Here is a 16,231-nt window from a genome sequence, read left to right on the forward strand (position 1 = left end):
AAATTACTTTTCTGCTTTTAGCCTGGCAAAAATCGGACACGACTTGAACATTTTGTAACGATCGAAAAAAAATAGCCTAATCTATAGACGCATGGATGACTTTGCTGCTTTCTTACCAAACAATTAATTACATTACTCAAGTTGAAATAATACCATAAAACATTGTATTAAAACGCTGCAGCAGGTCACGTGTTTGTACAAAAAGGAACCCTTGGAACGCACAGTGAAACAGATTCTGGTTAAAAAGGAAGTCACAGCAGTCTCAGCTGGTCTTCAGCGGTCTCTTGATGGTCGCTGGTAACCATCTGAGCGATGGTCTTTCGGTTTCGGACTACAGCCACCACGAAGGCGACCACAAATACCTGCCAGAAATAATCGAGTAAATTTCGTTAGAAAGGATGTCCAAAAGTACTGTTTTGCTATGCCATTTAACTATGGACGTCCCCTCTGAGCACTTAAGAACGCCCCACCCCCCCAAAATAACTAGGGGTGTCCGATTTATTTTTACTCCGATACTTTAGACAAAAATAAACGCGATTTGATCCGATACCAAACTACGCCATTAATTTGCTAAAACAAGAAAATAATATGAAATTTAAACGTTCAGAGTTTTAGTTTAAAGCCCTAGTTTTGCTTTAGCACGAATAAGTTTAGAAACCTGCAGTTGTAACTTGTAAACCGACTGTTTTTGGGGAAATTCACCTATAAAAACAGAATACTTTGCACTGGTTTGCAAATCACAGCGTATTGATTTGATATCGGACGAGTACCGATACTAGCATTACAGTTGTAGGCTAAATAAGCCACGGAATCCACAAGATCACACTGTATACTATAGTGTATTTTGTAAAGTAAATCCATTAATAATTTTGTGTCGCAATTGGTATTAAATCGGTCGGTCGGTCGGTCGGTCGTTTTAAAGAACTGGGTAGTAAATAAACATTATGAATCCATTGGTATGTCGCCTTAGACTAATTTAATTGGAGGTTCACATTGTAGCAATTTACTTCTTTTAAATAAAAGTTAATTTGGTATTGAATCTCAAAGCCAAAAAGGTGGAGTGAATAGACAATAAGATTAACTAATGATGAAACAAGTAAGTATCGAAACATCTTTATCAAGATGATGTCGATTTACTCTTTACTCGTTGATATTTTTTCTTTTTTTTGTCACCTGAATTTGTTCAACCTAAGGGGCAACTGACTCAATAACCATTGCATGGTTTTTAGTAGGTTATTTGCTACTGTGTTTGCATTTGTGGCGACAAATGAACAGTTATCGTGTCTTCCTCGACTTTTTTGTTTTAGATTCATTATCAAGCTACAGATATTCATTATCAAGCTACAGATATTCATTATCAATTGCATAAAAATTTGTTAGAAAAATAGGATTACTGGCAGACGTACTACTATACAAAACTTCGACAATTTAGTTTTCAACCGAATAGATATACCTATCGAAGTTGCTTAAACATTTAAGGACCACCTCGCATACATACTGACGAGCCTTCCGATCGGATCAACTTTCATTTAATGTCATACTAATTGTTAAAAGAACGTACCAAGATAAAAATCCAGCTGCACCAAAAATAGGCGACGCCGAAAAACCACATCCGATAAAACAACCTGGTCTGAAGGGCCATCAACCTCGTCATAATGCAAAGCTCTGTGAAAACAAAAGACGTGTCACCTTTGTCGAGTATGTCGCAGTTTTTCTTTTGGGATCAATTTTGCAATGGAGAGTTCTGCTAGTTTTTAACCAAGAACGCAAATGAACTATCTCACCGTGTTGTAGAAAATTCATTTTCAAACGACTAAATCCTAGTCAAGTCATTTAAAAAAGTCCAACTCGCAACATCGTCTCTAAAGAAGGGTAATCCTTGACATCCAGTCTGTTTACATTGAAATTTAGACTGTTGTTTATTACATATTTAACTAAAAATTGCGAGGAGAAAAATATACAACAAACAAACGTAAATAAATATTTTTGCTCAGCACAAACCTGCAGGAGCGTCTGCCGAACAAGGTACCGGCGAAATTTTCTCCATGTTCAGTGTCTATATTAATGTAAAGGTCATTACTTGTTACACCTTAGCTCAACGAGATGAAATAATTAGAAAACATGTCAAGTTAAGTTACAAATACTGGTATAATTGTTTACAATTCTCACCAGATACAATAAGAGCAGATTATATAACTTACATATCCAAAATACAACAACGTTATTTTACCACAATTATATGACGGTGCTAAACGGCAAACTTCCTTCAGGTTTCACATAAATGCGATTCGTCAGGTTAAGCATAATTTTTCAATTAGTCGAAAAGCGCCATGCATTTCCGGCAACTAACTTATGATTTTTGAGCAAATAAAAGCCATTTTAAATATTAGCAATTAAGCCAAGTCAAGTCGTAGGTGTCCAAAAATAATCTTATAAAGTATTATTCTAACGGACCACTGATTCTATTCCGAACCATATTTCAAAAATAAAACTAACAGCACGCAAACTTTTCACATTTTAAAATTGATTAAACTAACCCAACTTGGCCAAACTGTATTACGTTAGAACTCTTTAACTCAGGTACATCAAGTATCCACTTATTGATGCGACTAAATTTAGAAAGGATCAACTTAGTCCTTAACTTAAGTCATTACAACACTTAGCAACTCAACTATAGGGCTCCTGGCATTTTTTCCTTTATTTCTCAAGATTCTGTACCTCCAAACAAAATATGACTTGCGTGAGCACTCACTTACGAGCGCTTACGCAAGTCATTGACTTGAGCCTAGGGATATCCCATTATATCGAATAGCAGTCGATACCCGATGTCAAGTAGTATCGGTGCCGATCCTATACGAATTTGATCTTATCGGATCGCGATACTTTTTGTCGAAATAATCGTGTACCGGTATCGGTCATCCCTACTCGGGACATCAAAACAGTAATCAACTTACCGTATTGTCAGGAGGCAAGCGATACATCTGCGTTCCATAGGTAACATACTGTGGAGCGAGCGAGTAGGCGAGTACAGCCGAGTAGAGGGTGACCAGTGCCAGGATTAGAGTGCAGAAAAGCAGAGCCCGGCCTGAGGTCTTGTTTGCCCGCAGACGGTGAATCTGGATACGATTGTGCAAGTCAAATAATTGAGAATCAATAAGTTTAAAGAAGGGGTTCTTAAACTGGGGTCTATAAGGACCCCTTGGAGGTATGTGAACTAGTTTTAGGAGTTCCGTGAAAGCCTATTTGAAAAATTAGTGTATAATTTGAAATGTTATACATTTTTTTTTTAAAGAAAAGAGTTTAATCAAACAAAAAACGTTTTTATATTGAATGTATTTCGCCTTTTTTGGAGTTTTTCAAACAATTTTTGGAGTTTTTCCAACAAAAACGTTTTTTTAAGTCTATTTGTATTATGACGTCAACTATGACGTCATCTCTAGAAATTTCATGCAGACCCAGGTCCAATCAAGCTAAAAACCTTTTAGGGTCAGCGTTTAATAGGTTTCAGTGTGTTAAGTTAGAGCAAGACGTGTATGAAAGAGATTAACATTGACGTCAACAAACAAAACAAAACAAACAATGTAATTTTGCAATCAGTTGCGTAACGTGACCGTCGTAATTAAATTAAGTACATAATCGACTTTATAACCATTAAATGTCGTTTATTACGACTTTAGAAATAGCTAAGTTCCATACATGAATGGGCAACTTTTTGTTACCACACAGCTGACGCCGAATAAATACGTTCGATTCACTGTTCGCAATTGTCTATTTTTCCAAATTAAAACGTCACTAAAAATTACGAAGCTTACACGACAATAAACCTACATATTTAAGCACTAATGCCAAGGTGAAAAGTGTGCCTATGCTATCCCAGAAACACTTAAGGGTGCAAGAATATTTTTAACGTAAACCAAATCGTACCTTTATCCAGAAGAGCCACATTCCCATGTGCTGAACTCCCGATATTGAGCTGCATGTGAAGTAACCAATCACAATGCCCAGGACAAGGTAGTCAAGGGGAAATACCTACAAAGTTCAAGGGTCAACTTCATTACGATTGTACTGGCATGAATCACATTTAAAATACTATTGCACACTCGACGAAGTTGATCAAACCTAAATTTGTGAAGCGACATGCATTGCCTTTTGATTCCTCTGGTGTAATATTGGGATGTCTGATACTTGACATAATGACGCATTTCGGTAATTCGGATCGCAAACCATCGTTGAACGTCCTATATTAATTTGGTATCGGATCGGCACCGATACCATCCTAGTATCGGACGAGTACCGATACGACTACTTGATATTGGGTATCGGTTCCATCCGATATTATCGGACATTCCTTGCGTCGAGCGAACAAAAATAGAAACCTTATAGATGTACCAAAAATCTGCTGCAAACGAGAGTCGGTGCCAATCAGCAAGCAAAAGTTTATCTGGCACAGCTTTAAAAACGAAATTAGCGGATATAAAATACATTTAATAGTGTTTGACAAATACCTATTGAAATTTATAGCGGTTAATTTCATATTAAACCCTGTATGATTTTCTGTATATTTATTACCTATCCCAGCGGTTCTCCAACTTTTGTTGGCATCGCGAAGCACAATGCGAGAGTAATATATTATTTTATTGATTTATTCAGTGTGCCTGGAAAAAAAGAATAATTGGTGCATTTTTTTTCTAAACAATATAATTTTAAACGTACATGTCAAGGGATAATAATTTCCGCAGGTATTTTTTGCGCACTTGGTTTAGATACGAAAACTAAATTGTTGTGCGAAGCCGTGGAAAATTATTACGAGAGACACACAGTTTGAGAACCGCTGACAAATCTAAAAACGCGTTCGACCTAAACTATTTTAGCGTCTGAACTTACTTGATGAGCAATCATGAGCAAAGAGTTGAGCGGATTGAGAACGGTTTGATTCCAGAGCAGATACCCGGTGTGCATTCCGTGGTTGGAAATCACTCGGTTCGTACTGAAACGTGAAATAGACATCAAGATTTTAAAAAGACGTTCATATATGACAATTATGGCAAAGATCAACCATTCGCATCTTATTTTGATGCCGATACTATACATATTTTAAGTAAAAAATACGGTGGCCTCATCCGATATACATTAGGTCAATAATTTTGTAGAAATACCTTACTTCGTTAAAACTAAAACGGGAAAGGCCATGTTGACCAGCTAATTTAGCTAAATATAGTTTTAGTGAGTTTTAGTTACAAATTTATTAATTGCAATTTCAATAAAAAACCTACGCTGCGTTGACCCGCCAACTAGGGCTAAAATAACTATATCAATTTGTTATAGAATTGACACTAATACCGCCCTTGTATCGGTTGATAAGCGACGTTATAACATACTATCAAGTGTCAGCTATACGCTTCGGCGTTTTCATAATTTTGGTAACTTACTTTGATATGGCAATCGTGATAATAAAGAACCAGGCAAGCAGCAGTACGATGATGCCGAATATTACCTGAAATCAAAACAGGTAGTCACTTAAAGTAGAAAAACAATACTATAAATATATTACAGTGCTTAACCAGGCAAGAAAAATGAGTGAGTCGAACCCAGGCCCGTAGCTTAATGCAGCCAATGCTCTTAAGAGTCAGTCATTGGAAGGATTGCGCATTATTTTTTTAGCCGGAGTCGTACTCGGGTTGTACTTACCGACTCCGCAGCCCTGTCTCAGACCATGGCTAAACTTTTTCAATTAATTTGATATCAAATACACATTGGAGCATAATGGTTGGAGGTTGTAGTAAGACGTAATAAGAATATTAAGCCCATACAGAAGTAGGTTGCATTTTGAACGTTTCGAATAATTCTTTATTCATTTCAACATTAGTTTTCAAAGAGTACCGTTACTACCAATTGGCATCGGTGTCGACATCGATCCGACATTATCGGCCACCCTTTCTTGTAGTTATCCTCCTTACCTCCACAGGTCGAGTAAGGCACGTTATGTTGGAGAAACACGAGTAGGTTCGGTGACGGAACGAGTCGCTTTCCGACTCCAAGTTAGAGAGATGCTGCGAGTAACGAGTCAACTTCTGTCGGTCGCTCTCGCTGAGGGGTTGTGCGTTCGCCTGGGTCAGAAATAAAACAACTAAATGTTTCATTGGTGCAAGTTTACAATAAATGTCCCTTAGGTGCAAGTTTATTATTTAAGGAGGTTTTTTATTTCCAGGCGTTAAAAAGGAGCAAATGTGTTCTTATCATCTTTTGCTTCTTCCCTGCCATGTAACGGCTCGGCGCCGAGTTGTCATGGCGACACATGCTGGTGGTGACGTGGGGAGGGCTGATTTTAATTATGGGAGACTTGCTATATACTGTTTTGCTATCCAAAAAAGATTACCATAATTTGAATAATAACGTCTAATAGATCCAGTAAATCAACATCATCTTTATGAAGACGTTTCGGTAAGTATATCATCGTTAGTTAAAAGTTAATGCAAATACGCATCAAACGTCTTCGTAAAAATAATATCGATTTGCTTCATCTATTTGGTCTCTTATGTTTATTCATTTTCAAGCTACATTACAGATCCGCCGTGCATAGTGTACCCAGTAACCCAGAATTACATACGTTTGTGAAGTTTTTAGGCAAAGCGCATACGTTTCTTAATAACTTAAATTAGGCCATTTTACAAATAACACTATACGTAGCGATAGGGAATACTCAAAGTTTTATTTAAAAAAAAAATTTTTACTAAATTTATCAGAAATTACTTGTATCTTGCCTCGGGAAAATATACAACCTTCAGATTTTCGGATGTCGCTACTCTTTAAACAAGTCTAAAAGTTTTCACTAGCTAATAAAATATAGCAATTTAGCCAGCCACCGCATTGACGGGCCAACAGCGAAAGCAAGAGTCAATAAAACCGACGATTAAACTAACACGGCGAGCAGCGTGCTATCAAGCGTTTGTGTGGTCGGGATATCCTGTCCAACACAAGCAGGTTTATTTCAAATTGCTTAGGACGCGATAGAACACTTTCGTCCATTCACAGCAAACACGCAGTAGTTGAGCAAACAGTTTAACGACCGTGTGAGGTTTTTTTTACATTGGCTAAGAACGGGTTGGCAGGGTTGGCAGATTTGGTGCAAAGTGCGGTTAAAAGTGGCAAATTTGGACCTTTAAGAGATGTTTTAAAGGCGTGGTTTTCAACCAAATTTCGCATCGCGAAACTTTAAACGTTTTTCCATGTCGCGACCAACTTTTACTAACTTTTACCAACTTTTACTTTTTTAACTTGTAGCCTATTTTCACTGAACCTTTGTGGCCTAGCTTTATAGTTTTTGCCTGAAGTCATATTTCAGAGGCCGCTTTAGGAATTTACGGCAAAACAAATAACAAATCAAACTCAATCGTAGTAAGAAACCGGTAGATGTTTAACACTAACAAAATTCTAAAATGAAGAAAAAAACATATCAAATCGCATAACATAAGTAAATAAAATTGTATGTTTTTTTTGTGAACAAAATTCGAAAGATGGGTAATTCAAGTTCATATTCACCTTATAAATCTCTAACCAGTTAGGAAAGGCTGTTTTAACTACAAATGTGTTTTAAATGCCAATTTAAGAAAAATTTAACCCAATTTGATTTTGGTTTTAAAATGGGTTTTCAATACCAACAAATTAACCAATAATTATTCCACTGTAAACCTGGTCCAACAGCTCCTGTATGTTATGCTTTAGTTCGGCAATTGTCGAGTCGAAATCCTCCAACTGCCGTTCTTCTGGAGGCTGCCCCTTCATCATGTTTACAGGCAGAATCACCATTCCATAAGCCTGTGTTACAACAAGTTTTAAAAGACCAATTAAACACAAACTTTTTGTCTAAATAGAATAAATGTGAATTACTTAAACTTTTATATTTCAAGTGTAATCATGTTTTTAGTGGAATAATAAAATGTGAAAACAAAACCCTTTTAAGTAGTTTCGGTTATCAAACAAGATTACAGTTATTATCATTTATTAAAACAAAACATTGGACCATTGAAGGGCATTTACTAACATGTAAGAGAGGTCGGCGTCTATGATTAGAAGTAAAAAAATTGACATACCTTAAACAAGACAAACAGATTGGTGTTAAAAATTTACATAACCACACTTACGAAGGTTAAAAAATCCGAGATAATTTACTTAATTTATATTGGTTTAAATTCTATGCCATTGCCAAATTACATTGCACTTAACACTTAGATTAATGTTTAACTTTTTAAAGGACAGTGACACAGTTATGACAAACAGTAAGGGCAAACCTGACTTTTACTCTTTGTATTTAATTTATTTTTGTATATTATATAATTGAATTTTTGACTGGCATATTACTTATGTTTAAGATCTTTTAATATCAGTATATACATGCAATTTTAATTTTTTAGATAAAGCTGGGAAAAATAGATATACAACTAAACGATTTATTTTAAATTCTGCTTGATAAAGTTTATTGTAGTGGTAAATAAACAAACATGGTTTTTAAAACTTACTGTATATATGATTGCGCAGAGCATTCCAACAAGGCCACAACAATTGATAGCAAACACCAGGGCATTCTCTATGACTGCAAAAAGGCTATACATTGATTCAACGGCATTTGAACATTGAAGGGTTAACTTTGATTTTTGCAATACCTTACTTTATCCAAATTATACAAAAGTAAAATGCTCAAAACTTACTGTCTTGCATATAAGTTACATCGGTCACATATTTCAGTTGACTGCACAATGTGCTGTTTTTATCTGGCATTTTCCCCATTGGTACTACTCCACTAAAAAACAAAGAAGCATAGTGTGACACATTGCAACTACACTTTTTATTTAGAGTATATTAACAAAATAAGTGAAATCGATTTTTAGTACATTTTCAGTACTTACCCGATAACAAGCATAATGGAAATAATAAAAAATCCAGCTATCATTGCCTTCAAGCCACGTAGCCATTCCTTAATCGAAAAAAAAAAAACATATGTTAAATTTGCTTAAAATGCACATATTTTCATGTTTTAAAACCACTTACCAAACTGAGAGTCTGTGTTTCTGAATCTGGATGATTGGCAAAATAGGAAAACGGAAAAATTATAAAAATGATAAGCAGCATCATACCAAAAATGCCTGTAACAAAAGAAAATATTTTTTTTTTGTATGTTTTAAAAATATTTACATGATATTTTTAAAAAGGTTGCCTACCATAGTATCCATATAATACATCTCTTTCCATTTCAATTATGGTGTTGTTATCGGCCCAATCCTTGATGTATAAAGAAAAAATACTCATTAGACCCTATTTCTTACATAAAACAAGACTATACAGAAAGTTTGCGAATCTGCTTCAAAATGCTACAAATAATTTAGCAAACAACTCAATTTTTATAGAATGTGTCCCTATTCCTACCTACCTATACAGAGTTGCCACATATTTTATGAAATGAATTTAAAACAGTCATTTTTAAAAAAGTTTTTAAAGAAGAAATGCTTTGTAGAAATGCTGACACATTGACTCTAGATATAAAGGCGTAAAAACAATCAACTTACAACATGTAATATAAGAATTACTGGTAATATTAATAGATTCAATATAAAGTTACCAACCAAGTGTTACCAACCTAGCAAAATACCATGCCACCACAAGAAAATATGATCCATAAGCAAGATTCAAACTTATAAATGACAATGTTAGATATTAAACTACAGTACTCACAAAAGGTGTGCCATTAGAGTTTTTGGTAGACGACACAAGATAAACATCAACTGGAATCAGTATCAGGAAAATGATTGAGATCACAAACAACGTTACAGAAACCAGTGCAGAGGAACACTCCAAACAGTTGGCTTTGTAGTAGGAAAAGTATAAAATGACAAAGACCACTGCAATCTAAAACAAGAAAACTAATGTAGATTTCTTTATTTTATTCTTAGATTTACCAAAGGCCCTGAACTACTGTAATGCAAAAGCATTGTATGAAACATATGACAGATTTTGTGGTATGGAAACCAAAAATGCAGGGGTGGTGGGGTGCACCAACCGTAAAACGTGCACGTTTGTTTAATGTATCAGAAATATTGGTGCATATTTATTTTTTACAGAAAGATAAAGGTCGGTTGGTGATAAAATCTCCCAGGTATACATTGCCACTTTCAATTAGTGAAAAAAAGACTAGCCAATGAACAATAACTTTTCTATACTATTTCAAGAGCAAACTGTAATTTTTAATTAACACTTTACAAAACAATAATTATCTTTACACTAATATTTGAATATATTGGTTAAATTAAAAAATATATGTATATTTTTTTTTTATAATTTTGTTATTATTGACTCACCAAAGATGCAATTGGAAACGGTATCCAGGCTGCGAGGGCTACATTCCACGGGATTCCCATTATTTGTACTATCTATCCATTAATTACGACGAAAACAAGCACTGCAGTTCAGTGCAGTACAAACCTGCGTCAATTTATAAACAAATACCGTCACTAGTGATGGGTCTTGGCAAATATCAGCTTGTTGTTTTACATGTCGCGTACATACATCTACATGTTACAGTGTTCCGCTTAACGTTAAGCTAGTTAGAAATATATTGAGAGATTGGCTAAGGTAAATCTATCTTTAGTTAAGCAGTGAGCATATTTCACACTGTTAGGTTGAACAGATTTGCAAAAATGCTGACTTCAACAAAATGACGTCACTCACATTTGAAAGGAAGTGGTAAACTGGGAAAATACCCTAAATACAAACCACTTTGTTAACTTTCGTAATCATTACTTCGGTTTTAAAATTAAACTTGACAAAATAAACAAGAAAACACATTTAAATACTCTGTTTGGTGTACGAATTCTACTGGTGCTGTTTAAACTCCAAAAAAGTTATACATATTTTGGAATTTTTATTATAATCTATGTTGATTTATTGATGGAAGTATTATAACGCATTTTAAGGCATTACCTTATTTGAACTGGAAATTGGCCAGTGGGCTTTTCACCTTATACAGACTGTGCTCGGCCCATTATTTGGGAGTGGCACTTTCTAACCAAATAGACCAACACTATGCAGTATTCTAATGAAGTGCTTTTATTACGCAACGTCACACTATACTAGAACATACGGCTGGCAGGGATGGCGCAACTTTTTGTACAAAAACACGTCATGCAACAAAACATGCAAATATCTTAAGGCACATAGTACGGCATATAATGACAAAAAATTGTGTACTTCCTAAATATATTGCTAACAGTGTAATTTAACGATTTTAAAGGCAGTACATACATCAAAGAGGTACTGAAAGTACTATTTTCAAAATTATAGCTTACCAAAATGATACTAAAGACTTAGCATTGCAACAGAAAATTCAAACACATGTTAATATAAAAAAATTGGCAACAGTTAATGTAAAAATATCGACCTGTCATGATATATCAATCATTCAGACACAAAAATAAATTTATAACCGCGATATTGCTATTCACCTTTCTAAATATATTGCAATATTTTCTACCTCTTTAATAAACAGGCATAAAAACTTAAAACTATTGTGCACACCAAAAGTAAAAACTAGAATGATTATGCAAAAAACATCGACAAAAATAACACTGTTGGCAGCTTGATATGCAGATTGTTTCAAAGAGAGAAGGTAGTATGTGTGAGCAGACCAAACATTATGGAATGACCATGCTACATATAAGGAAGTATTGAGCCTTCTAGCCAAAACAACAAGAAGAATTCACTGATTTCGTTTTTCTATCCATCATTCCTGATGTAATGGTATCGTCAACCATTTTAGTGTTGCCTCTTTGCATCAATTTTCCTGCCATTTTAAGAAACGAATCTTCAATGTTTGTATTTTCTTTTGCAGAGGTTTCCAGATATTCGAGGGCTCCAAAATTGGCGGCCTGTGCCAATGCAGCTTCACGTGTTACTCTTCTTTCACTTGTCATATCACATTTATTACCTAAAAAGGTTTTCTAGTTTAAATAAATTAAAAGACTTACAACTACTGTGAACATAATTAAATGCGAAAGTAAATTTAAAACAAGCTTGTGTAAACAAATTCGGAAACTACTGAACTAACTTATATTGTATGATGGTTTATTATAAAAATCACCGCTTTGAAAAACAACTAATGGGTTAGAAATCTTTCACTGCATGTTTCAATGCACGAAACACCAAGTTTTATACTTAAAACCTCAAGACTTATATCAAACTGAGTGTTTTGTTAAGTAACATTATTACAAAAGAAATAATAAAACAAAGCAAGTAGTCTTTAACTTTATCAAATTTATTTATTTTGAGTGGTTGTCTTTTAATTAATATCCAGTTTTTAATTTGATAGTTGTGTACAACTTTTAATGAATTCGAAACTATTGTTTCGGCAACCATTTAACTAATATTAAATCATTGATGAAACTTTTATTATATTTCTTGACGACATGACTTATTGGTCTAGTAGTAAAATATATTTTTACATGAACAAATTAATTCAGCAGTAGTGTGGCCCTTGATATCCATTTTAGCCTCACAACTGTTTAGTATTTATCATAGACAATGCCTTATATAAGACTACAGTTTATTTATTAAAAACAAAAATAAAAAATGCTGCAGTTTAAGTTACTGTACCTGATAAACATATGAACTAAAACCCAATTTCTATTTTGTCACAGTAGTATAATATATTTTTCACTTACCTACTAACAGTGACACCACATTTTTGGAGCAGTATCTTGACACATCCTCCATCCACTGCGCAACATTGTCGAACGTACTCGGTCTTGTCAAATCAAATGCACAAATTACTCCATCAGCACTTCTGTAGTATGCCTGTGTTATAGTTCGGAACCTCTCTTGACCGGCAGTATCCCAAACCTTAAAAAATAATTATACAACTGATGAATACCTTTACACAATTACTAAGACATTATAATAGAGGCAAAGTTTTTTTTAAGGTTTGGTTTGGGTGACCGCTAAGTAGTTTTAAGAGACCGCAAGTGTTTCATTTAAATACCAAAAAGTTGCAAGTCCAAAATTTGGGAAACCGCTAGAGAAATTTGACACCTTAAACAAAAACACTGAATAGAGGTATTTAATTTTATAAGTGGGGACTGAAAAATGTATATGTGAAAAGTAGAAAAATTAGATCAATAAACTTACCCCAAAATAGTATTATATCTTACAAATAGGAGCAACTACAGTAAAAGTATAAGGTAAGGCAAATCAATCTGTCAAAAATAATCGACAAAAACAAAATATTGCCTAAACTTTAAATTAAAATTTATTCAAAATATTATATACCAAAAAGTCATTGACATTGTCTGTTAATTACCAGTACAATATTTTAACAATACAATTCTCACAAAACATAATTTATTAAACTATGCGAGAGTGACATCATTGCTATCTAAAAACTCATAATTTGTTGAAATATGAGAGAGTAAACATACAGCTACCTATAAACTCTAAGAATTTTACAATACAAAACTGACTAAACAAGTGTGTTGTACATACACTTATTCTTATACCTGCAGTTTAACTTGCTTGCCGTCCAGTTCACAGGTCTTTAAGCAAAAATCGACACCGATTGTGCTGGCCTGTGACTCAAACCATGAGCCGGTTTTGAAACGTTGGACAATGCAGGTTTTTCCAACCCCGGCGTCGCCGATTAGAATTATCTTGAACAAATAATCGAAGCCTTCGTCCTTATTCATAGTTTTCACGGTTATAAACAGAAAGCTTCAGAATTCTGAATTGATAAGGTACATATGTAACAGCTTTATGTACAAGTCGAAATGGACTGTTACGGGCGCGAAACTACGGCGTTTTAAACCGGTTCGAATCAGTTTTTATATTGGGAGTTTCCTAAGCCACGCAAAACTGGGAATAGCGAATAGACGCGAAAATTTTGCAGCGCAAAAGTCTGTTACGTGGCGGTTTCGTTTCCAAAACCAGATGTCGCAACTGGCAAGCAACCTACTGTCTTAAAACGGAAATGACCTAATCGGTTTACCTGGTCACCTTAGCTGTCGCTTTCTAAGCCAGCCGATCGGTCAGAATATAACCTCGGTTATGGACAAACGGAGGAGCACCTTTTGTTTACACTCCGTCTTTCGATGCATGACGTATCTGTCGTGCTCTGCTGCGCAATAAATCACCCCGTAGCGCCACTTGGAGGGTTAATAAAGTGTTGTACATTTTTGCTTGGTGGCGCTTCGTAATAAAGTTACGTTTTAATATTCTCCGTTTAATTGGAAAAATGTAGACTTTGTCGACTAATATTGTTTTCGGTCTAAACAATTATTAAAGATTTATCTTTGCTATTGCCGCCTAATTTCGGTTAAAGTTCATCCTGTGATCTCAGAAAAAATATTTTATCGTATAATGTTTTGTAACGATCTAATGGCCATTAACTATTTTGCCTTTAATATTAGGTGTTTTTTAATAATTTATATGTCCTTCTCTACGTTTGTAGTTGTGGACGAGTTGTAATTGTGTTAGTTATTTTCTTCGACCTTGGTTAACTTTTCATATTTCATCCAGACGATTTTACTCGACTTTCCCTTTAAAGCCTAATATTCCACACAAAAAACTAAAACCGTGACGGTGCTAAAAATACAGATGAGGAAAAATCCGGGCTCCCTATTCGATGTGGCGCCATCGCCTAGGCAGAACACGTGCAAGTCGATATGGGGTTTCAGCGAGGAAATGGTGCAAATAATCGCCTCTGTTTTATCGTCCGGCAAAAAAGCGAAGTGCACGCGGGAATAAGAGCGTCTCTGAAGGCAGCGGATAATATTTCCCCGCGTTCCCAGCGGTATCCTGTTCAACGTGAAGCGTTAAACGGCCGTGAGAAAGTAAGAGCAAATATTTCCATTGCCGTTACATATCGACCGCAACCGCTCCCGCTATTGCGAAACACGCCGGATTCAAGCTGCTAATCGCTGGTATTAAAATCCCGCAGTTGGGAGTTATGCTGACGTTACACAGACGGTTGTTGTGTTTTTGGCTTTCGTTTTTTTACACTTTGTACCCTTGCCCTTTACAGAGAGTTCATCCATCAGCCAACGCATGAATGAAGTTGAGAGCCCTCGCTTTGATTTGCCGCTGTCCGAGTTGGACTTCACTTTTTTGCATTTCTACTCTTTACCAGTGACTGTGAAGATTATATCAACTCAGCTCTGTTGTGGGTAGTTTGAAAGCGGTTGGCACAGAGAGTGCAGTGAATGGCAATATGGAACAAATCAAACTAATTTCTAATCAATAGTTGTGAGCATCAGGTCCAATCTGTCTTCAAGTACAGTGCCCTGTCGCTTATCAAGTTGACTGAAAGCACTGACCCGTCCATAGTTAAGCCTATAGATTGTGCTGCGAGCTGATTAGCTGAAGGGCCACTCGCGGAGATTCGATATTATAATGGACAGTGGAGAGTCGCGTGGCTTTATGACGCCGCCACGTCAAGTACAACTTAGCCTTATCAAGGATTAATTGCAAAGCGGGACACGATTGGATCTGGCATATAGTGGAACAGTTGATCTATTTTAGGAGAATCATAAGGGCAAGTTACTCTCAAACGAGAACTAAGTAAAATTTTGATTCGTCAAAGGTTTCTGAAAGATGTCGTAACTTTTTGTTCTTGTAAGGTTTATAAATATTTTGCGTCTGAGTGTCAAAAGTATTTAGAATAATAAGCAGTGAAACACTTTACGAAAGCGTTCTCGATTTAAAACCGTATCAAATAATGTATTTGCTATTAAGTTTAAAAGCATCAGGTACAATTTGTTTTCCTTGTATTAGGTGGCTCGAATGTTTCTAAAACAAGTTACCATGGAAAAATGTTAACTTTCATATGGTAATCGTTTCCTGTGTGGATTATTATGGACAACAATATATACCGGCGATTCTTTAATTGTGTTGCCGCGGATTTTTTAGTGGTTTTGGAAAATAAACTATTTGTGTTTCAAAATATTCAAGGAAGCCATGCATGTGAGACTTGATTGTACACTATCCATGAGATAACTAAAACTTTTATGAGGTTTACCGATTGCTTTCCGTGTAGTAAGAGTGAATTTTATTTGTATGGTTTGGCAAAAAGCGGACCGCAATTATTTAGTTAATGTGTTGAAAAAGTTTGATAACCGCTGATTAATAACCATTTGTTTTTATTTCGAAACCATTTCGAGAAAGGTGTTATGCTTATAACCACCGTGTCGTTATCATC

At 35.3% G+C, this 16,231-nt stretch overlaps 2 protein-coding genes across 2 annotated transcripts; both read right to left on the reverse strand.

Annotated features, from left to right (window-relative positions):
• Nucleotides 1–147: 147 nt before the first annotated feature.
• On the reverse strand, nucleotides 148–10,476 carry LOC146157265 (lysosomal cobalamin transport escort protein LMBD1-like). Its single transcript, XM_083387584.1, has 16 exons — nucleotides 10,350–10,476; nucleotides 9,727–9,900; nucleotides 9,216–9,276; nucleotides 9,046–9,140; nucleotides 8,904–8,971; nucleotides 8,706–8,797; nucleotides 8,517–8,590; nucleotides 7,690–7,815; nucleotides 5,958–6,107; nucleotides 5,430–5,494; nucleotides 4,885–4,987; nucleotides 3,925–4,029; nucleotides 2,955–3,116; nucleotides 2,002–2,056; nucleotides 1,562–1,665; nucleotides 148–362 (listed from the first exon to the last, which is right to left on the reverse strand). Exons 1-16 carry the CDS (start codon nucleotides 10,407–10,409, stop codon nucleotides 252–254), a joined length of 1,605 nt encoding a protein of 534 aa, XP_083243710.1. The 5' UTR covers nucleotides 10,410–10,476; the 3' UTR covers nucleotides 148–251.
• Nucleotides 10,477–11,647: 1,171 nt separating this feature from the next.
• On the reverse strand, nucleotides 11,648–13,755 carry LOC146157266 (ras-related protein Rab-19-like). Its single transcript, XM_083387536.1, has 3 exons — nucleotides 13,539–13,755; nucleotides 12,708–12,885; nucleotides 11,648–11,974 (listed from the first exon to the last, which is right to left on the reverse strand). Exons 1-3 carry the CDS (start codon nucleotides 13,722–13,724, stop codon nucleotides 11,724–11,726), a joined length of 615 nt encoding a protein of 204 aa, XP_083243662.1. The 5' UTR covers nucleotides 13,725–13,755; the 3' UTR covers nucleotides 11,648–11,723.
• Nucleotides 13,756–16,231: the final 2,476 nt, after the last annotated feature.

Source organism: Ascidiella aspersa, chromosome 4 (assembly GCF_963924565.1).
Source record: "Ascidiella aspersa chromosome 4, kaAscAspe10.2, whole genome shotgun sequence".
Classification (NCBI taxonomy): Eukaryota; Metazoa; Chordata; class Ascidiacea; order Phlebobranchia; family Ascidiidae; genus Ascidiella; species Ascidiella aspersa.